General features: G+C 37.4%; 3 protein-coding genes across 6 annotated transcripts in view; 1 reads left to right on the forward strand and 2 right to left on the reverse strand.

The window, feature by feature from the left end:
* Positions 1-2,018, forward strand: part of wu:fc38h03 (acetylcholinesterase collagenic tail peptide) — an 8,937-nt gene extending 6,919 nt beyond the window's left edge. For both annotated transcript variants that reach the window (XM_052585046.1, XM_052585045.1), the window contains exons 14-17: positions 236-355; positions 441-567; positions 805-907; positions 1,308-2,018. In XM_052585046.1, the coding sequence (XP_052441006.1) occupies positions 236-355; positions 441-567; positions 805-907; positions 1,308-1,377 (420 nt within the window). In that variant the 3' untranslated portion in view covers positions 1,378-2,018. The remainder of the gene's footprint in view (positions 1-235; positions 356-440; positions 568-804; positions 908-1,307) is intronic.
* Positions 2,019-2,451: 433 nt separating this feature from the next.
* wipf3 (WAS/WASL interacting protein family member 3) lies at positions 2,452-11,934 on the reverse strand. 3 transcript variants are annotated; one of them, XM_052585044.1, is made up of 9 exons: positions 11,511-11,934; positions 10,192-10,281; positions 9,230-9,297; positions 8,375-8,507; positions 6,131-6,307; positions 5,213-6,031; positions 4,116-4,256; positions 3,838-3,939; positions 2,452-2,861 (listed from the first exon to the last, which is right to left on the reverse strand). In XM_052585044.1, the coding sequence occupies exons 3-9, from the start codon at positions 9,284-9,286 to the stop codon at positions 2,821-2,823; spliced, it is 1,470 nt and encodes a 489-aa protein (XP_052441004.1). In that variant the 5' UTR covers positions 9,287-9,297; positions 10,192-10,281; positions 11,511-11,934; the 3' UTR covers positions 2,452-2,820. The 3 variants fall into 3 exon arrangements, with proteins under 3 accessions (XP_052441004.1, XP_052441001.1, XP_052441003.1); XM_052585041.1 differs by lacking the exon at positions 10,192-10,281 and having other exon boundaries at positions 11,511-11,933; XM_052585043.1 differs by lacking the exons at positions 10,192-10,281; positions 11,511-11,934 and adding an exon at positions 9,828-10,158.
* A 1,921-nt stretch (positions 11,935-13,855) lies between these two features.
* Positions 13,856-14,230, reverse strand: LOC127979622 (proline-rich protein 15). Its single transcript, XM_052585203.1, has one exon. The coding sequence runs from the start codon at positions 14,228-14,230 to the stop codon at positions 13,856-13,858; it is 375 nt and encodes a 124-aa protein (XP_052441163.1).
* Positions 14,231-16,908: the final 2,678 nt, after the last annotated feature.

Here is a 16,908-nt window from a genome sequence, read left to right on the forward strand (position 1 = left end):
GAATAGTAAATTGATTGTAAGATAATAAAGAGACCTTTCCCCATTCCACTGCCTGCTATTTTCATTGTGCGGAATTCTAGATGATTTTGGGTTTTATGATTATTCTGGGTAAACCACTCAACAAGCCAAATTTGACATAAGATCAAATTTAATTTGCGTGTTTCTAATGGAATCAATAATCCTGTTTGTTCAGTGTTTATATCTGCTTCTTGATCAGTTTATGTTTCCTGCTCAGATATTCGTTGTGGGCAGTGAGGAAGAGCTAAAAGGTCTCCAGGAAGATAACACACTTGCCTTCAGGAAAGATCAGAGGTCTCTTTACTTCAGAGATGAAAATGGATGGAAGCCCATTCAGGTACAAGGTCATTTTGAGTACACTGCTATGAAACATGCAGCCATACTAGTATTTTGGGAACAGGAGCAAGTTATTTGTATTTCAGCTGATGCCGCTCCAGGCGACCGAGAGGATGAGGGATGAGAATGGAGTCTGCGGTGATGGAGAGGTGCAGGAACTCAACGGGGAAGAATGCGACGATGGAAACAAGGTTATTACGGATGACTGTGTAGGTGAGTCACATGATCACAGAGACAACCACATTCTGAATAAATAAAATGCCTAAACATAAATGATTTAGTGATAAATGTATCTTTTTTTTTTTAGGAATATTTAGATTTATACTTGATTTATATTTCTTGGATTAGTCTGTTGGTCATTCATTAGTCTTATCAGTCTTCTTTCTGTTCACTCTTCACTCACTCCACGTCTGTCTCTTTCCTGTTCTTTATCTCTGTCTCTGTGTGTAGGCTGTAAAAAGGCGTACTGCGGCGATGGATATCGTAATGAGGGTGTAGAGGAGTGCGATGGGAAGGACTTCGGCTACCAGACATGCAAATCATATCTGCCCGGGTATGCACACCACACCACAAGCACGCACACACACTCACACACACACACGCACGCACACACACACACACATAAACACACACACACACACATTCATGTGCATATTTAAAGTGGTTGGATTTGGGCAGACTTTGTTTGCAATCAACAGAAATGTGAAGCTGAACTTTACCATTATTATTGTTTAATTATTTTATATTTAATTATTATTATTTTAATGTGTAATTATATTGAATTGTATAGAGTTAAAGAAAACATTTTTGCATGGCAAATCCTTTTAAAATAGTTTTAGACTGAGTACAGCCTGTCACGCCGCAGGACATGTCAGCTTCCAAAAAGTATTTTATGTCAACACCCAATATGATGGATGTTAAAGGGATCTTTTCTTATCTTTTTGTACAAATAGCACCTTTGGGCAGCTCAGGTGCACCGACTCCTGTTTCATCGACTCAACCGGCTGTAAATACAGGACCTGAGGCCTACAGAAGTCACACATTCACACTGACACACACACACACACACACAGACAGATATGAGGGAGAGCCAGCTGAGATCAAGAGTATTTAGCAGATGATCTGAGAGGATTTGGCTCCTCTGTCTCCATCACCTCCCTCACACTCCAGACACACACACGTTATAAGGCTCAACTCAGTGGGTACGGTACTATTTGTAGTACTGCTTGTTGATGCTGCTAGTATGTTTTGAATGGCAGCTGAGCTAGTGGATAAATGTTTTAGGAGTTGTGTAATGAAAAGACATTATTTAAATGAATGTATAATATGTTTATATATAACTTATTTATTTGTTTGGTATTGCAAATGCATGATTAGGTCTGTGCATGTTTCTGTATGTATATCATGATCTTGTTCCCATGAGATGTAGCAGTATTTTGCTGGTATGTGCCTTGTAAAGCATGTACTCTTAAAACTGGTATTTCAGGTATTTTTTTTTTTTTATTGAACAAAACTTTAATGAGAATACAGCTAATAATTCTCTAATTGGTTATTTTTCACAGAAACAAGTATGTTGTAATGTTTATTTGGGTTAAATGATGAATTATTCAGTCAGAGCAATAAATTAGAAGCATGTCCAGTGAGTGGCACTGTTTCCCAGTGTCTCACATGTGTCCTTCCTCTTGATTCAGAGCTTTAATACAGCATTTCATACTGGCACAGATTTCAAATACAGACAGATTTCAAAATGAAGCATAGAATGAGGAAAAACAAAGAGTATTTTTTCTTTGGTGTAGAAAGTCTTGATTTGATGAGTTAGATGAAAAGTTAGTAACAAAGGGCTCCAGCAGCCACAAGAATATTGTCTAATAAACTCACAAGATTTAGAAATGTAACTTCATTTACTTTTCCATTCATAGTTGCATCCATTTGAACCATTTATTCTGTTCACCTTAAGCCTTAAACACGGCTTTACTCTTAGTGGTTAACTTTCTTCTCTTTTACAAAAACTGAAACAGTAATGACCACAAGACTACTCTAATCTGTATGCACAGATTTTTTCTTTTGCCATATTTTGTTAAGGCATATTTTAATCTACATTTTTTTTTCTGTTAGTTGTTATTATCCTGTTAGGATAATTAATAAATGCTAGGTATGATAAGCAAAATTATAAGGCATAATAAACATATTAAATGTTAAAACACTTATTATTATTGACTGAAGGAAATTAATTAGATAGGTAAACACTTTTGAAAAGAATCAGGGGTTTTAACATGGCTGCAGCTGTAATAGGGAATCTCTTGAAATGTGGATGACAATATATATTATATTAGTTTTACATCAAACTTTAAATGTTTTTACAGATAATGCAGTTGTGATGATTTGACCTTCAGATTTGGCTGCTGTTCTTCACTGACGGTGAGATTGAGGCTTAAAATATGTCCTGCAGAAGGTTAGCACCAAACTTCATCTTAAATGAGTCCTCATGGCAGGAGGTTGTGGGTTGACTGTGAAAACAAACAGGAAGAGTTCATTTTCAATAAGACAGGTCATCCTAGATTTAGTTTCAGAGTTTCCTTGTTTTTAAATGAAACAGATCAACTGAGGAATTGATAAAACTATTTATTTTCAGTTTTGTATGCACAATTGTTTCATCCTGGATCTGATAATAACTGGAACTTGAAACAAACTGTTAACACTGAAACAGAGACTTGTAGACAGACAGTATACACCACCATTCAAAAGTTTGTGGTTGGTAAGATGTTTTCAGTCCCTAATAATCACCAAGTCTGTATTTTTTATAAAAAATAAATATAATTTATTAATATAAAATATAAATATAAATATAAAAATATATTCAGACTGTTTTAGACCTGTATGGAGGACAGCCACTGCGGCATAGCCCAGTACCTGCGTGACTTGATTTCTATTTTAAATATACTTTACATTGTAATGTTTGCTGCTCTGGAAACATTTTTTTATATTATCATTGTTGAAAACACTTGTGCTGCTTAATATTTTTGTGGAACCCAAGATACATATTTTTTGGTGAATAGGAATTTCTAAGGAACAGAATTTATTCGAAATAGAAATATTTTTAACAAATCTTTACCATCAATTTTGATAAATTTAATGTGAGATTAATCATTTAATGTGATAATATTAAAAAATTATAATATATATATTTTAAATTTATTAAATTTATTATTATTTTAATTTATTTAAAAAAAAAATCTTTACTAAGTTCATCACTGTGTGAGAATCATAAGCCTATATACTTAAAAAGGTGTTAAAATCAAATACATTGATACCAAAATATTCTCTCATACTATTATCACTTGCTTTTTTTGCCCCTCTAATTTTAGGCTACTTTATACATGTAGTTGTTTATACAGTTGTATAAATCTGCCTCAAACGTGTCTAAATGATCAGAAATGTGACCTTTCCTCGCATACACTCTCACATACAAAGAGGTTGTTGTACCTCTGTTCTCCTTGCTGGGGTAAGTACGTGGGAAGGGCCTGAACTCTTCAGGAGGGGGGAAGTCCTCAATAGGATGAAAATGAAACTTAGATTCGAAGTCATCTAAAAAAAAAAATTCTATGTTAAATTAAAGTGTTGGCACAAACATACCAATACACATGCAAAAAATCAAAGTCGCAGTTCATTTCTAGTTTTACTGCTTGTTGCTATTCATCAGATGGTAATAATAGCCCATTTAGACCTTTAGCTTCATCATCAATGACAGCCTGCAGTCTCACCTAAGCTGTGCAGGTGTCCGTTGCGTACTGTGCTGGGCGGAGCTGACAGTGGGAGAGGAGGAGGGGGTGGGAACCTACTGGAGAGTTCAGTGTTAGGAGACCGAGCAGGGGGAGCAGGGGGTGGAGCCATCCGTGGAGCACCTATCAATCCAAAAATTTTAATAAATGACTGATTAGTTCATCTAATATAAGTTTTTCTTCTAATATTTATACATAATATAAAATATATAATAAAGTCCCATTAGTTAATATATAAAATTTCATGGAATCTTGTTTTATTGTACAGTAATTGCACTTTTAAAAATAAATTTGAGCAAGGATGCATTACACTGATCAGAAGTGACAGTAAGGACATTTATAATGTTACAAATATTCCTATTTAAGTAAATGCTGTTCTTTTAAATGTTCTATTCATCAGTGAATCCTTATAAAAAATACATTTCCACATATATATTAAAGCCCATGTTGCAGGTTAACCACCACTGTCGATTAATGGATACATACATCATTCAAGATATTTATATCATTGTTAAAATGTCTCAAAAATGGTCTTAAAGACCAGTTTTTTACTTTTTTGGTATTAACGTTTTTTTTTTTTTTTTACGCAATTTGTTGATGACATCACGTTGGGGAGAAGTGGAGGAAAGGTAGCCTCAGTCTAGTATTAGAACTATGGCGACTGACTGGGATTGTGACTGACTTTGCTGCTAAAGGAACTGCTGAAAAATCAGCTTTGCCATCACAGGAATAAATTACCGTATTTTCCGCACTATAAGGCGCACTTAAAAGCCTTTAATTTTCTCAAAAAACCACAGTGCGCCTTATAATCCGGAGCGCCTTATATATGGATCAAGACTGTCTTTCAAAATGTTGACATTCCCTTTAGCACAGCTCCACCTAGTGGACCCAGTCCAACATTTGACTGCAGTATTTTATATTCTATGCGCCTTATAATCCAGTGCGCCCTATATATGAAAACGGTTTTAAAATAGGCCATTCATTGAAGGTACGCCTTATAATCCGGTGCGCCTTATAGTGCGGAAAATACTGTATATTTTCAAAATGTATTAACATTTTAATATATAAAAGTCATATACCTGCAAAACGTGGCACTGCAGGGGGTCGTCTACTGGGGGCGGTACAGGGGTAAGATGGTGGCAAAGGTGGTACGCTGGGCCTGTATGTGGGTGAAGGCATGGGAGGTACTTTCTGAGGTAACGGAGGCGGTGCTGAGGAAGGGTGACTGCATGCAAGCGAAGCAGGAAGAGGAGGAGGTGGTGGAGGAGGAGGCCCTAAAGGACTATCCTTCATTTCTAATGCCCCCGGAGAAGGGGGTGGAGGGAAGACTCCAGATGATCTGTTAGAGAATGAGGACGGAGCTGGTGGAGGAGGAGGTGGAGGGTAGAAGACCCCAGATGACCTATCAGGAAGAGAGGATGGAGGGACTGATGGAGGAGGTGGAGGGGGCGGAGGGTAGAAGACCCCAGATGATCTGTCAGGAAGTGAATACGCAGGAACTGAGGGAGGCAGTGGAGGAGGCGGAGTCGTAGGCATGGGAATGGAGTGTGATTGGACCGGTAACCAAGTGGGTTTGGCCGTTTGAGGAGGAGGGGGCGGGGGCGGGCAGGTGGGGAGAGGAGGTGGTCTGTTACTGGGCCGCTCCTGAGGAGGAGGAGGAGGTGGAGGGGCAGAGGAAGGTGGAGTAGATGAAAGTTTGAAACATGGATGTGAAGTTTGGCTTGGGGAGGGAGGGGCTGTGTATGAGGAAATAGGCCGAGTTTTAGACAGTGAGGAGGCTCTTTCCAAAGGTTTGTGGGAGGGGGAAAGATCAGGGGCGCTTCCTCTGAACCCATCTCCCTGTGATGGAGGGTTCCAGAGAGGCTGCTTCAGGCTGGCGGTGGAGCCGGAGCGAGACACTGAAACACAAACAAGCCATATCAGAAAGTCATTCATAATTTGTCCAACACTAAAAAAAAAAATACAAATCATGAGAAAAACAGATCTGACTTCAATACCCGTGTTGTGTTGTGGCTGCTTGTCTCTTTGTCCGACTGGTTTGAGTACAGGAAATCCCCCAGCAAAAAGCCCACCCAGAGTTGGACCCACTGCAGATGGAGCAGATCCTGCTGTGTTTATAGAGTTTCCAGCAGCCACATTTCTTCCACTGCCATCCACACTGTTCACTTTAGGTTCTGCAAATACACACATTATTATGCTTACTGTGATTTCACCAAGTAGATCATTTTCACTCTATTATACATATACAGTCAGGTCCGGAAGTATTCAGACACTGACAGTTTTTGTGCTTTTTGCCTCTATACACCACTACAATGGATTTGAAATAAAACAATCAAGATGTGATTGAAGTGCAGACTTTAAGTTTTAATTCAAGGGGTTGAACAAAAATATAACATAAAATCCTTAGGAATTACAACCATTTTTATATAGCACCCCCCTAAACTTTTGAATGAACATAGCATTTATTGAGCACAAAGAATACTAAAGCCTGACCGATATGAGTTTTTTTTTTGTTGGGGCCCGATAACGATATTAGGGAAGGGAAAAAGGCAGATATCAATATATCAGCCGATATTCTTTGTGTATATTACAAAAAATATTAGATTTTTACAAAATGAGGGTATATTTTTTAACTTGAGCCAATTAGAAAAAAAATTTTTTGCCCTAAGAGTACGGTATATACATAAACTGAATATATATACTGTACTTAACGTACATAAATTACGTGACAGAGATATGTAATGGAGGCTGGACATTTAACAATTTAACAATAAACTTTATTATCCAAAATTAGTCTGACATCAGTCCAGTGAACAGTGAAGCTGAAGTTTATTCAACTTTAATTCATATCAGTTCGATTCAACTTTATTCCATTGAAGTTAATTTCACTTTGGAACATTCATTCACGGAACGGCACTCGTTTGTCTTCACACAAAGACGAACCTTACTAAATAAGTGGGACATAATATACCTCTGTAAATAAGGTACAGAAGACTTGCAATGTGTACGTACTGGAATCATGGCTTAATTTCATATGAAGTCCACTTCACAGGGCACTTACAGTCGAATAAGACAATGCTTGAATGCTGCCTGAACAAGAGAACTCCTTACTAAAGTAAAAGTGTTGACTAGTGTCACTTTCTTGCGAATGCGATGGCGGTTCTTCACCAAATTCGGGGGATCACTTCAGCTCGAGGAGCCCTCTCGAAAGCCACCCTCCGCGCATCAATAACCCCCCGGGATCACTAGATTGGTTGGCACCAGACCATGAATTTAACCACCCGTACCTCCCTAAACCCAGGGGCTATCGATGTGGGAGTGATCTTATTCGCCACGCCATTACAGAGATATGGCCATTCAAAGTTTGGATGGTTTTCCATAGACACTCTAAAGCGTTTCATCCAGGACATCAGCAGCAAACAATGAGAGGCGCTCTGCTGGACAAATTCAGTAATTACACAATTTCAAGCATTTTATCTGCATTATATGTTCTGTAAAAAAAAATCATATTGTCAGTATATCGGCAGCATATTCGACCAAAACAATATATCGCGACGGGAATATATCGGCCGATAATATTGGCAAAATGATATATCGGTCAGGCTCTAGAAAATACTGCTGTCCGTTTTAAAAATGAGGAAGATGAGAACCCCCACCCCACTTTCTGTGTGATCGTCATTCTAGCACTTCCTGGGGTCATGGCCCTTTATCTGCTGCAATGCATTTCCATATACAGAAAGCCTATGTGTCTTAGTGTGCACATGAGTGCATTGAAGTGTGAGAACCCAATGGCTATGGACCTCGAGTTCAAATATAGCTCTGCCACTGATAAGTCCTTACAACTTATCAGCCATTCAGACTTCCTCTGACTCCTGTTTTTCTCCTCATACTTATTCTTTTGTACTGTTTCTCAAACTCCTTCAATTTCGTTTTCATGAGAGAGTAATTTAATACAGGGTTTCATGCTGTCACGACACTCATTCTCAATAAACAAACACTGAAAATGCAATGCTGGTAGCTCTGGTTACTTTAATAAACAACATTCCAGTGTTGCCACCATACAGCAGATATGAATTTTGGACTGCCAAATCAGGTAATCAGGAAATTAACCTGAAATAGTATCACTTTAGTATTCATATTTCCCATGCTTGCAAACAGATAAGAGTGTTGCTAGGTGACTCATTTCACCTGATCAGTGTTAAAGAATTGAGTTTACTTTAATACATTTGATTTTGACTTACTGTCAAGGAATGGTGTGCTTCGGTCATTGACCTGTGTGACCTTTTTCAGCCTCGTCCCCTTCTGAATGTCGGAAAGGAGCGCACTGCGACCTCCACCCTCTGAACGCTGGATTTTAGGAGGGTCTGTCCGTGACTATAAGAAAGAGTGTAAAATTGCAACTTCTGAATGTTATGCAGTTCTAATGAGTTTCACTGTGCCATTAGTTTCTTTCTGGTATGGTTTTTATTGCAGTATCTATAATATACCAAAACAAAACTCAAACTGGCCAAAAAATAAAAGTCTAATCTAATTAGGCACTGAATTGTAAAATGACTTCAATGGCATAACATGTGATCTAGAAAACTACAAGATTTATAAAGTGTTGAAAAGCTATCTTGAAGAATGTTTCAGCTGTTTTTGTCCATATAATGAGTCATCGAGTCCAAAACAACAACATCAAGGTATGGACATTTTTTAAATACCTTCTTTTGTGTTTTACAAAATAAAAAAGTCAAACAGGTTTAAAATGGTGAGTAAATGATTCGTAATGTTCATTACTGGGTAAACTATCCATTTAATGTTGGTTTTAAATGTTTTCAAAGATGTCATTTGTGTGCACATGCATTCAAACAGAAAGCCAAATCTGAACATGTGACACCTGTACTGTATATGCCTTGGAGTGTAATTTTATCTCTAATTAATAATGCACATCTAGCCAGGTGGTTGCCAGCAGTAACTGCTTGACAGAAACAAAGAGAAAGAGACAGAGAGAGAAAGAAACAGACAGATGGCAAAAAAGAGAAATTATACACTCATTCTGATTAACTATATTACAATAATAGCTATCTGTGAGTGTGTGTGTGCACGGATTTCACTTGTGCAGGAGGTGCAGGAGGTGGAGCTGGGGGAGGTGGAGGAGGAGGGACAGGCATTGCTAGGGAACCTGAAAAAACAGTCACATATTAAAACACAGACAGTGAGACACTCTGTATTGTACTATGTGCACTATTTGACATTGAGTGCACTATTTGACCTCTCAGGCAGATATTTAAATTATTATAATTAAACAAATTTAATAGCTAAGATATTACTAAACATATTACTAAAGATCTTAATAAAGAAAAGAGATATTTAAATGTATAATTAAAATAAATGAATAGTTTAATTTTAGGTATTTGCATTAATAAATATAACATTAAATTATATAGAACTAAATTAAGGCCTTAATATAGATAAGAGATATTTGAATGTATATTATAATTAAACTAAATTAATAGTTAATTATAGGAATTTGGATTAATAAATAATAAATTAAAGTATACTGAATTAAATTAATAAGCCCACACATAATGTTTAGATACACTTGATTTACATTTCTAAATTCAGGTTTTACTTATAACATATATTTTACTTATAACAACTTATAACAAAAATTAAACTAGTTGTAAATGTATTTAGTAAACGCTGACTTACATTTAGAGCTCCGGCTAAACAAAAGTGTTAAAGAACACCAAGAACTTTTCAGCACTTCACTGTGGTTTCAACATGAGAAAGCAATCTCCCCACACCCCTCTCTCTCTCCACAAGTCTACAGTACATGTTTCTCTTGGCAGGAAGCTTGTCCATCACAAGATGCACCCAACAGGAACCCTCCCTTCTCTTTTAGGAAAGCCAATCTCCTGCTTCCACAATGGCCAGTGAGAGGTTGCAAAGATCATCTTTTGAAGAAACTGCATTTAACACTGAACTAGGGCCCTCTCTAACATACAAAACCCTGAACTTGGCTTTTAAAAGGAACAGGCATACAAATGATCTCAGATCAGAGTAAAGTGGCAACCTTATCAAGAGCCGGAGAGCTCCGGAGACAACAATGGAGTCTGTTGTTTGAGAAGTAGAGCTGCTCAACCTCTGTTGCCAATCAGAGCTACTGTGTGAGGAAAAGAAACCCGCTAAATACAGCTGAGAAATGTAGAAGGAATTTAGTTAATATGTTAATTATAAGGAATTTTTATTCTTGCCAAAACAGAGAAACATTGTTATTGTGGTATTGCTCCATGAAGGAAAAGGACAAATGGACAAGTTCAAGCATCAGGAAATTCTATTATTAAATTAATTTCACATTTACAGATGATTAAATAAATAGAAACGCAACATTATTCGCGAGTCACATTAAGAATTCAACCATTCATCTTTTGGCCTCTTTCATGATATGAGTGTCCAAGATCTTGTGGGTTATATTTCATCCAGCAGCATAGCTCTTAACTCTTAACAACCTTAACTCTGTCTTTCCCTAGAGTCCCATTAACAGCTTTCCCATGGAGATGTTGACACATAATGTTGTGCTCCACCCATGTGGAAACATTTTTATCCACCTGTAGAGACATGCTGTATAATATCTGGCTGATGCTAATCATAACACTTGTGAATGATTTGTATTCTGTTTAAAGATTCTGTTTTCTGTTTATATATTTCATTCATTTCACGTTAATTTTATAACATAACATTAAACTTTAATAGCCTGCTATGTTAAGAACAGTGTGAGAGAGTTAAAAGTATTAAATTGTTATTTAAATTAATAATTCATATGAAAATAAATAGGTTTGTAAATATTCCTTAAAGGGATAGATGACCCAGAAATTTAAATTATATCATCACTTATTCACCCTCGTTTCTGTACAAACCTGTATGAATTTATTCTTTCTGTGGACCGTAAACTAATATATTTCGAGAAATTATTTTTATTTGTAACTGCACGTCACTGGTCTACAAAACTGTTCGGCTGTTGTTCAAATATCTTCTTTAATGTTCCACACAAGGAAGAAAGTCATGTATCAGGTTTGGACCGACACAAGCGTGAATAAACGACGACAGAATTGTTATTATTGGGTGAACTGTCCCTTTAAAGGTCAACGTACAACACTCTAACTATTAAAAATCCAGATACTGAATTATGTTATTCGAAAAGTTGTGAAATATGACCAAACTGTTCACATTTAAGTCTGGTCACTGTCAGTGCTGTTGTGAGTCAATGACACTCACCAACAGAGTCCAGCTGAGAACACAAACCAATGTCATATGTTAAACATAACGGTAGTGGTTCAACGGTATTATGCAAAGCCTGGTTTACTGTAATGTAGTTTTCAAAGGCTACTTTACCTTAGCGGGTTGGAAAGCTTAAGTTTCGGTGCGTTTTTCTGTCACTCCGGGGGACGGACGAAGGGAAGTTGTCAGAGGCCAGTCGGTGCGCGAGGCTGGGTCCGCATAGCGCGCGCCTTTGACCCACCAGATAAAGTTACTGACCGCGAGCTCGTGTTATAATTAGGAAGACGCAGAGGGTTTCACGATGACTGTTCGCGTCTAATTTTCCGTTAAGTGCGTGACGCATGGAAATGTCATTTAAAAACACTTGAAGAAAGCTGTAGAAATATGTCCTCTCCAATTGGTAAAAATTTATCCGCTAGAAATGTCTCACTTATAACGCTTGGTGATGACACTGTCCAAATGCTGTGCTTCTTTGGTATTTATATGTGAACTGAACCGAACTACAGCACGCGCACCCTGTGGTCCGCCTGTTGCGTCTAGAATGACAACACAGCAGGCGCGCGCGGTGGGAGGAGGTCCTGACCATGAGCCCGGCTGTTTCATATGTTATATTATTCACACACCCGAGAGTGTTTATTAAAATGCATGTAGAAAGTATGTCAAAAAGCTAAGGCTTTTATGAGTTGTTTAACATATCTATTTTTTGTGCTTCAGGTGGCTTTACTATTTGCTGCGCGCGACCAGATCGCTCTCTAGTGGTAGTTTTTTAAAACGATCCGTTTGTGTGTGTGCAGAATACAGATTCATGGCTAATTAAAGATGACCTCCAAACCAGATTTAATCAGAAATGGGGTCAAGATAGTATCTGAATATTTTATTGAGTGAAAATAAAATCACCTACTGCTAAAAACTAACAAGTGTGTCAAACAACAACGTTAAAATGCGTTTAATTCAACGTGAACAGTGCAGTAATGACTCTACAAGCTTTGATTGTATAATCTCTGGTTTGTAAGTCCATGCAAATGATCTAATATTTTCCATACTATTAGGGAAAGACAATGTAGTCATTCTGGCTCTCTGAGAAACTTGTCTTCTAAGAGTAAGGAATGTTGTGATACAGGGTTGATGAGGTTAAAGATGAATGCCTCAGGTGAGGTGACGAGCATTAGCACACAGTGATGGAGTTTAAATACTTTAACTCTAATAATGACCTATTGCTGTCTGTTCACCCCACCCATAACAAACACTCACATACACATAAGCACATTCAGGGGCAACAACAACTCATCACATGCACAAATAAATGTTTAAGATGGAAAAAGCCATCTGTTTATTTAAAATCTGATATTGTAACACTTCCTTCCCAAGCTAAATTTAGCAAACTAATGTAAAGAGTACAGTATATTCCAATTTTCTCCTGATTGCACGGAAATCTTGTCTAAATCTTCATTATAGACACAAATCTCAAATCTGTCTCTGCATCACTTGCCTACTCAAAGGATCTGAAGCAACAGAGGCCTATTTCTCAAACAACCAGCTTCACTCATAATAACAGATTAAATCTCATAGTTTGATCACAGTTTTTTAACCGAATGATCAGGTTCCATTCTAATTTAGGATGACTGAATAATAACCACATTCAACTCATGTCTTCAATAATATACTCGTATTAAGTACTGTAAACACTGTTTGCTAAACTAACAGCTTATAGTTTAGTTATTTTGCTTCTCTTGACTATAATATTATAAGAATAAAATCTTTGGTTTGTCCAATGAAAATGTAGCACTATTGTTTTACAGTGGGAGAATGAATCACTACTGTCAAGGTGTCCTGGATTCAATAAAACAAACTACACAAGGAAACGCATGGCTTTGATTTCTGACATGACGGATGCATGACTATGATGGCATATACGGATTCTGGACGGATAGGACCACCACCCTAACCCCTTTAAAATATAAGGCATGCATGCACAAGCATTAAAAACAAGTCATTATAAGGCTGTGCTTGCAGCACACTGATTACCATTAAAAATATTTGCTGCTAAATCCTTCTAATATACACTCCTTCATAAAGTACTGCAATAACATCACAAAACAGTGCAAATTATGTATGACAAAAAAAAAAAAAAAGATTTATCCTTCACAAAAAATATTCTGCTGTATGTCCAATAACCCTGCTGCCAAAAAAAAAAAACCATCTTATAATTTAGTTAGTAACCCAGACTGGTCAGCCAGTTTGTCTTCCAGCTACTATTAAGTGCTCAAAACCCATGTAAAGACTAGCCTGACCAGATAAAGAAACTTTTTTTTCAGCAGGGAAATGTCATTATTTCCAGCATTAGAAAATAAATCTATCCTCATAACTTCATACAAGTGCATTCATAAGACAAATTGAGTTCAACAGTGTCAGAATGGAGGTAGTGCCGTGTTTAGTGCTCTACCAAACCGAGGTGGCAGTCAGCGCGTTGACAGGACGTCGGCTGATTTCCCATCATCCCCGTGGTTCTGTGGAAGACTGACGCGCGTCTTCCGTTTCTCTTTGAAGCGTCCTGAGCGGGACACGGTGAGATTGCGGCGATTGGAGCTCTCGTTGAATGTTGGCTGAACAGCGGAGTCGTCGTATGTTTCCTCACTGGGTAAGCAGTTGCCCTCTTCTTTCCCTGGACGTGTCGGTGAAGCGAGCCGTTGGTCCGGCTCAGCGGAGGGATGCTGTGTGGACCCTGCTGAAGCCTGATTACGGAGGTCCTGCTCCAGTGTCGCCGCCGATTCTCTGGCTGCCTTTCTCCTCTTGCCCACGAAAGACCTCCACCAGGGAGCTGTTTTCTCAGTCATTGTTAAAACTAAACAGACAATAAATCAATACAATCAAGTTACAACGTCAACATTAAAACTGGTAGAACTATATTGTATCTATTTTTAGGTGTAGGCTACCTACCATTTAATTGTAAACTATTAACCCACGCTTATGTCACTATGACGTAAGAACAACAATAGACACAACATGTCTATTCAAGAATAACAACAGCTCAGTGTAATCTGAGATATATCTGTAATAGATTAGGTTTAATATAGGCTACTCTATGACATAGGGCAGGCTATATCTCCACCCTTCACTGGATACATTAATGTTATAAAAATGGATTTGCTTATAGGGATGATCAATAACAAGTAAGATCCAAAATGGAGAACTCTTTAAAAAATGTAGTTTAAAACACGTGTCAAGTTCTTAGAAATGTAGGCAAAACTTTGTATTTCTAACATTATGAAAGTTGTATAGGCTACCATTCCAAATCTCAGTTTTAATGAGATAGGCCATGCCATGAGAGTAACATGTAGGCTATATTTTTACTTTTCTGAAAAAAAAAATAATAATAAAAATAAAACAAAATAAAAAATACAATAATAATAATCATAATAATAATAATAATAATATACATATACACACACACACACACACACACACACACACACACACATATATATATATATATATATATATATATATATATATATATATATATATATATATTATATATATATATATATATAATAACTTTCAGATTTTATTTCTAGTAGCTATTATTTTATCTTATAGGCTAGTGGTCTAAATGGGCCCTCTCTATTTTATGGTTTTGTCACATGACAACAAAATGGCTTCGTGCATGTTGATTACACCATTGATATTAAAATTGCTTTACATATTTTTAAAGAAATACCCTAATAATAATAAATCATTCTAAAATATTATGAAACTACGTTTTATTACTTTATTACTACGTTTGTTGTTGCTGTTGTTTTTAAATCTCAGTTACACCACCTGACATTTTTCTACACTCATACAAAATATCAAATTGACTTTAAATTCAGAAATTGTAAGAACGTTTATCATATTGGCTAATATGTGTATTAAAGTCATATTCTGTACGAATGTCATTTTAAACCTAGGCCTATTTGCAAATAACTTAATTCGTACAAAACAAATTAGCTTCGCGTCATACAAGACAAACAACCTAGGATATTGCCCTGTGATGCAGAACAGGTTTACAGCGCCATACGCTCCAGACTGTCTTTTACAGGTGATGATTCATCCCCCAACAACGAACCAGATCATCAGCCTGAGCGACTCACCTGCACACCAGTGATGAGAACAAGATAAACGCAGCCCGAGGTTCCTCTAAATGAAAAGGGTGCTGAGACAACAGAGACGCTGAATCCTCAGAAGAAATCGCGGTGCGTGAAAATCATCTTTCACTCCCGCGTACCCGAAGACTTCAATCACTGAGACGCAGTTTTGCGCATAACTCGACTTAATAGATATCTTAGTCTGTGAGAAAACGTAACATTATCCTTTGCCCAACATCACCTGGAGGAGGTTCTGAATATGCCACGCAAAATTTGAACTTACGTGAAAGACTTTATAGTGTCGTCGCAGTTTACAAGAGTACCTGAGATTCCACCTCCGAAACTACCATGAGCGCACCTGTGCTGTCTTCTGATTGGTCGGAAGGCCTGGGGATCGGTCACGTGAGCAGAATTCAGGTAATTCTACTATGGCGGTGGGTTGGGCTTGTAGTTGCCCTGGGAACGAACATCGAGTCGCTTTTTCCTCGGTGAAACTTTTTTCTTTTTTTTCAAGGTGGAGAGCATTCTTGTGTGATCTAAACAAACGAGCCCAACCCTCCACTACTATGTCAATGTCTATTGATAGACTGAACGTCGAAGTTAAACGAAGCTGTAGCTAAAACAATTTCATATTGGACAAAGTCAGCTTCACACAGAAGAGCAGTGTTCCCGCTTCACCGAACAGTGGAGTGATGCCACATGCCCGTCTAAAATGTTGCAGAAATGACAAAGGAATCATTATTCTAGACTGTCATTCTTAAAGCCCCACATGAATATAGAATGCAGTGTGTAGGCTATGAGCAGAACAGTGACTTGTGTTATGTTTGACTCCACTTTACAGTGACTACAGTGACAACTGTGGTGTGAAGTTATATTAGACTCTGGTCGAATGCTTTGGAAAGGATATTTAGACAAAGAGCTGAACAATCAAAGCCCTCTGTGTTACGCATATCACTTTGATCAGTACGACAGATTACATTTCTAGGCAGTCTCAGGGAACTGGCATTGTTGGAGGGAATCCCTTGAGGTCTTGCAACATTTTGTCACTCCCAGCTGGACCTGAAGTAAGAGTTTAGAGATAAACGAAATGTGGACTGATGCCAGTTTCTGCTGTACTATTGGCCAACAATGTTCCCGTACTTTCACTACACACATGCTGATGTACTGCGAACCTTCAAGATATACATAGTTTTTTAAATTAGTTTGAAGGCATCTCTTTCAGTTTAGGTCTTCCAATCTCTTTCAAAAAGACAATCACACATTAAATATAAATTACATTTGTTTCTGAAAGATAAACCTATGTTTGAGTATACAATTAATACATTTCCACAGCATTTTTCAATAATTTATAGTAATCACTGCTTTAATATATAGACTAATATAGAAGC

This window comes from Carassius gibelio, chromosome B19 (assembly GCF_023724105.1).
Source record: "Carassius gibelio isolate Cgi1373 ecotype wild population from Czech Republic chromosome B19, carGib1.2-hapl.c, whole genome shotgun sequence".
NCBI classification, from domain to species: domain Eukaryota; kingdom Metazoa; phylum Chordata; class Actinopteri; order Cypriniformes; family Cyprinidae; genus Carassius; species Carassius gibelio.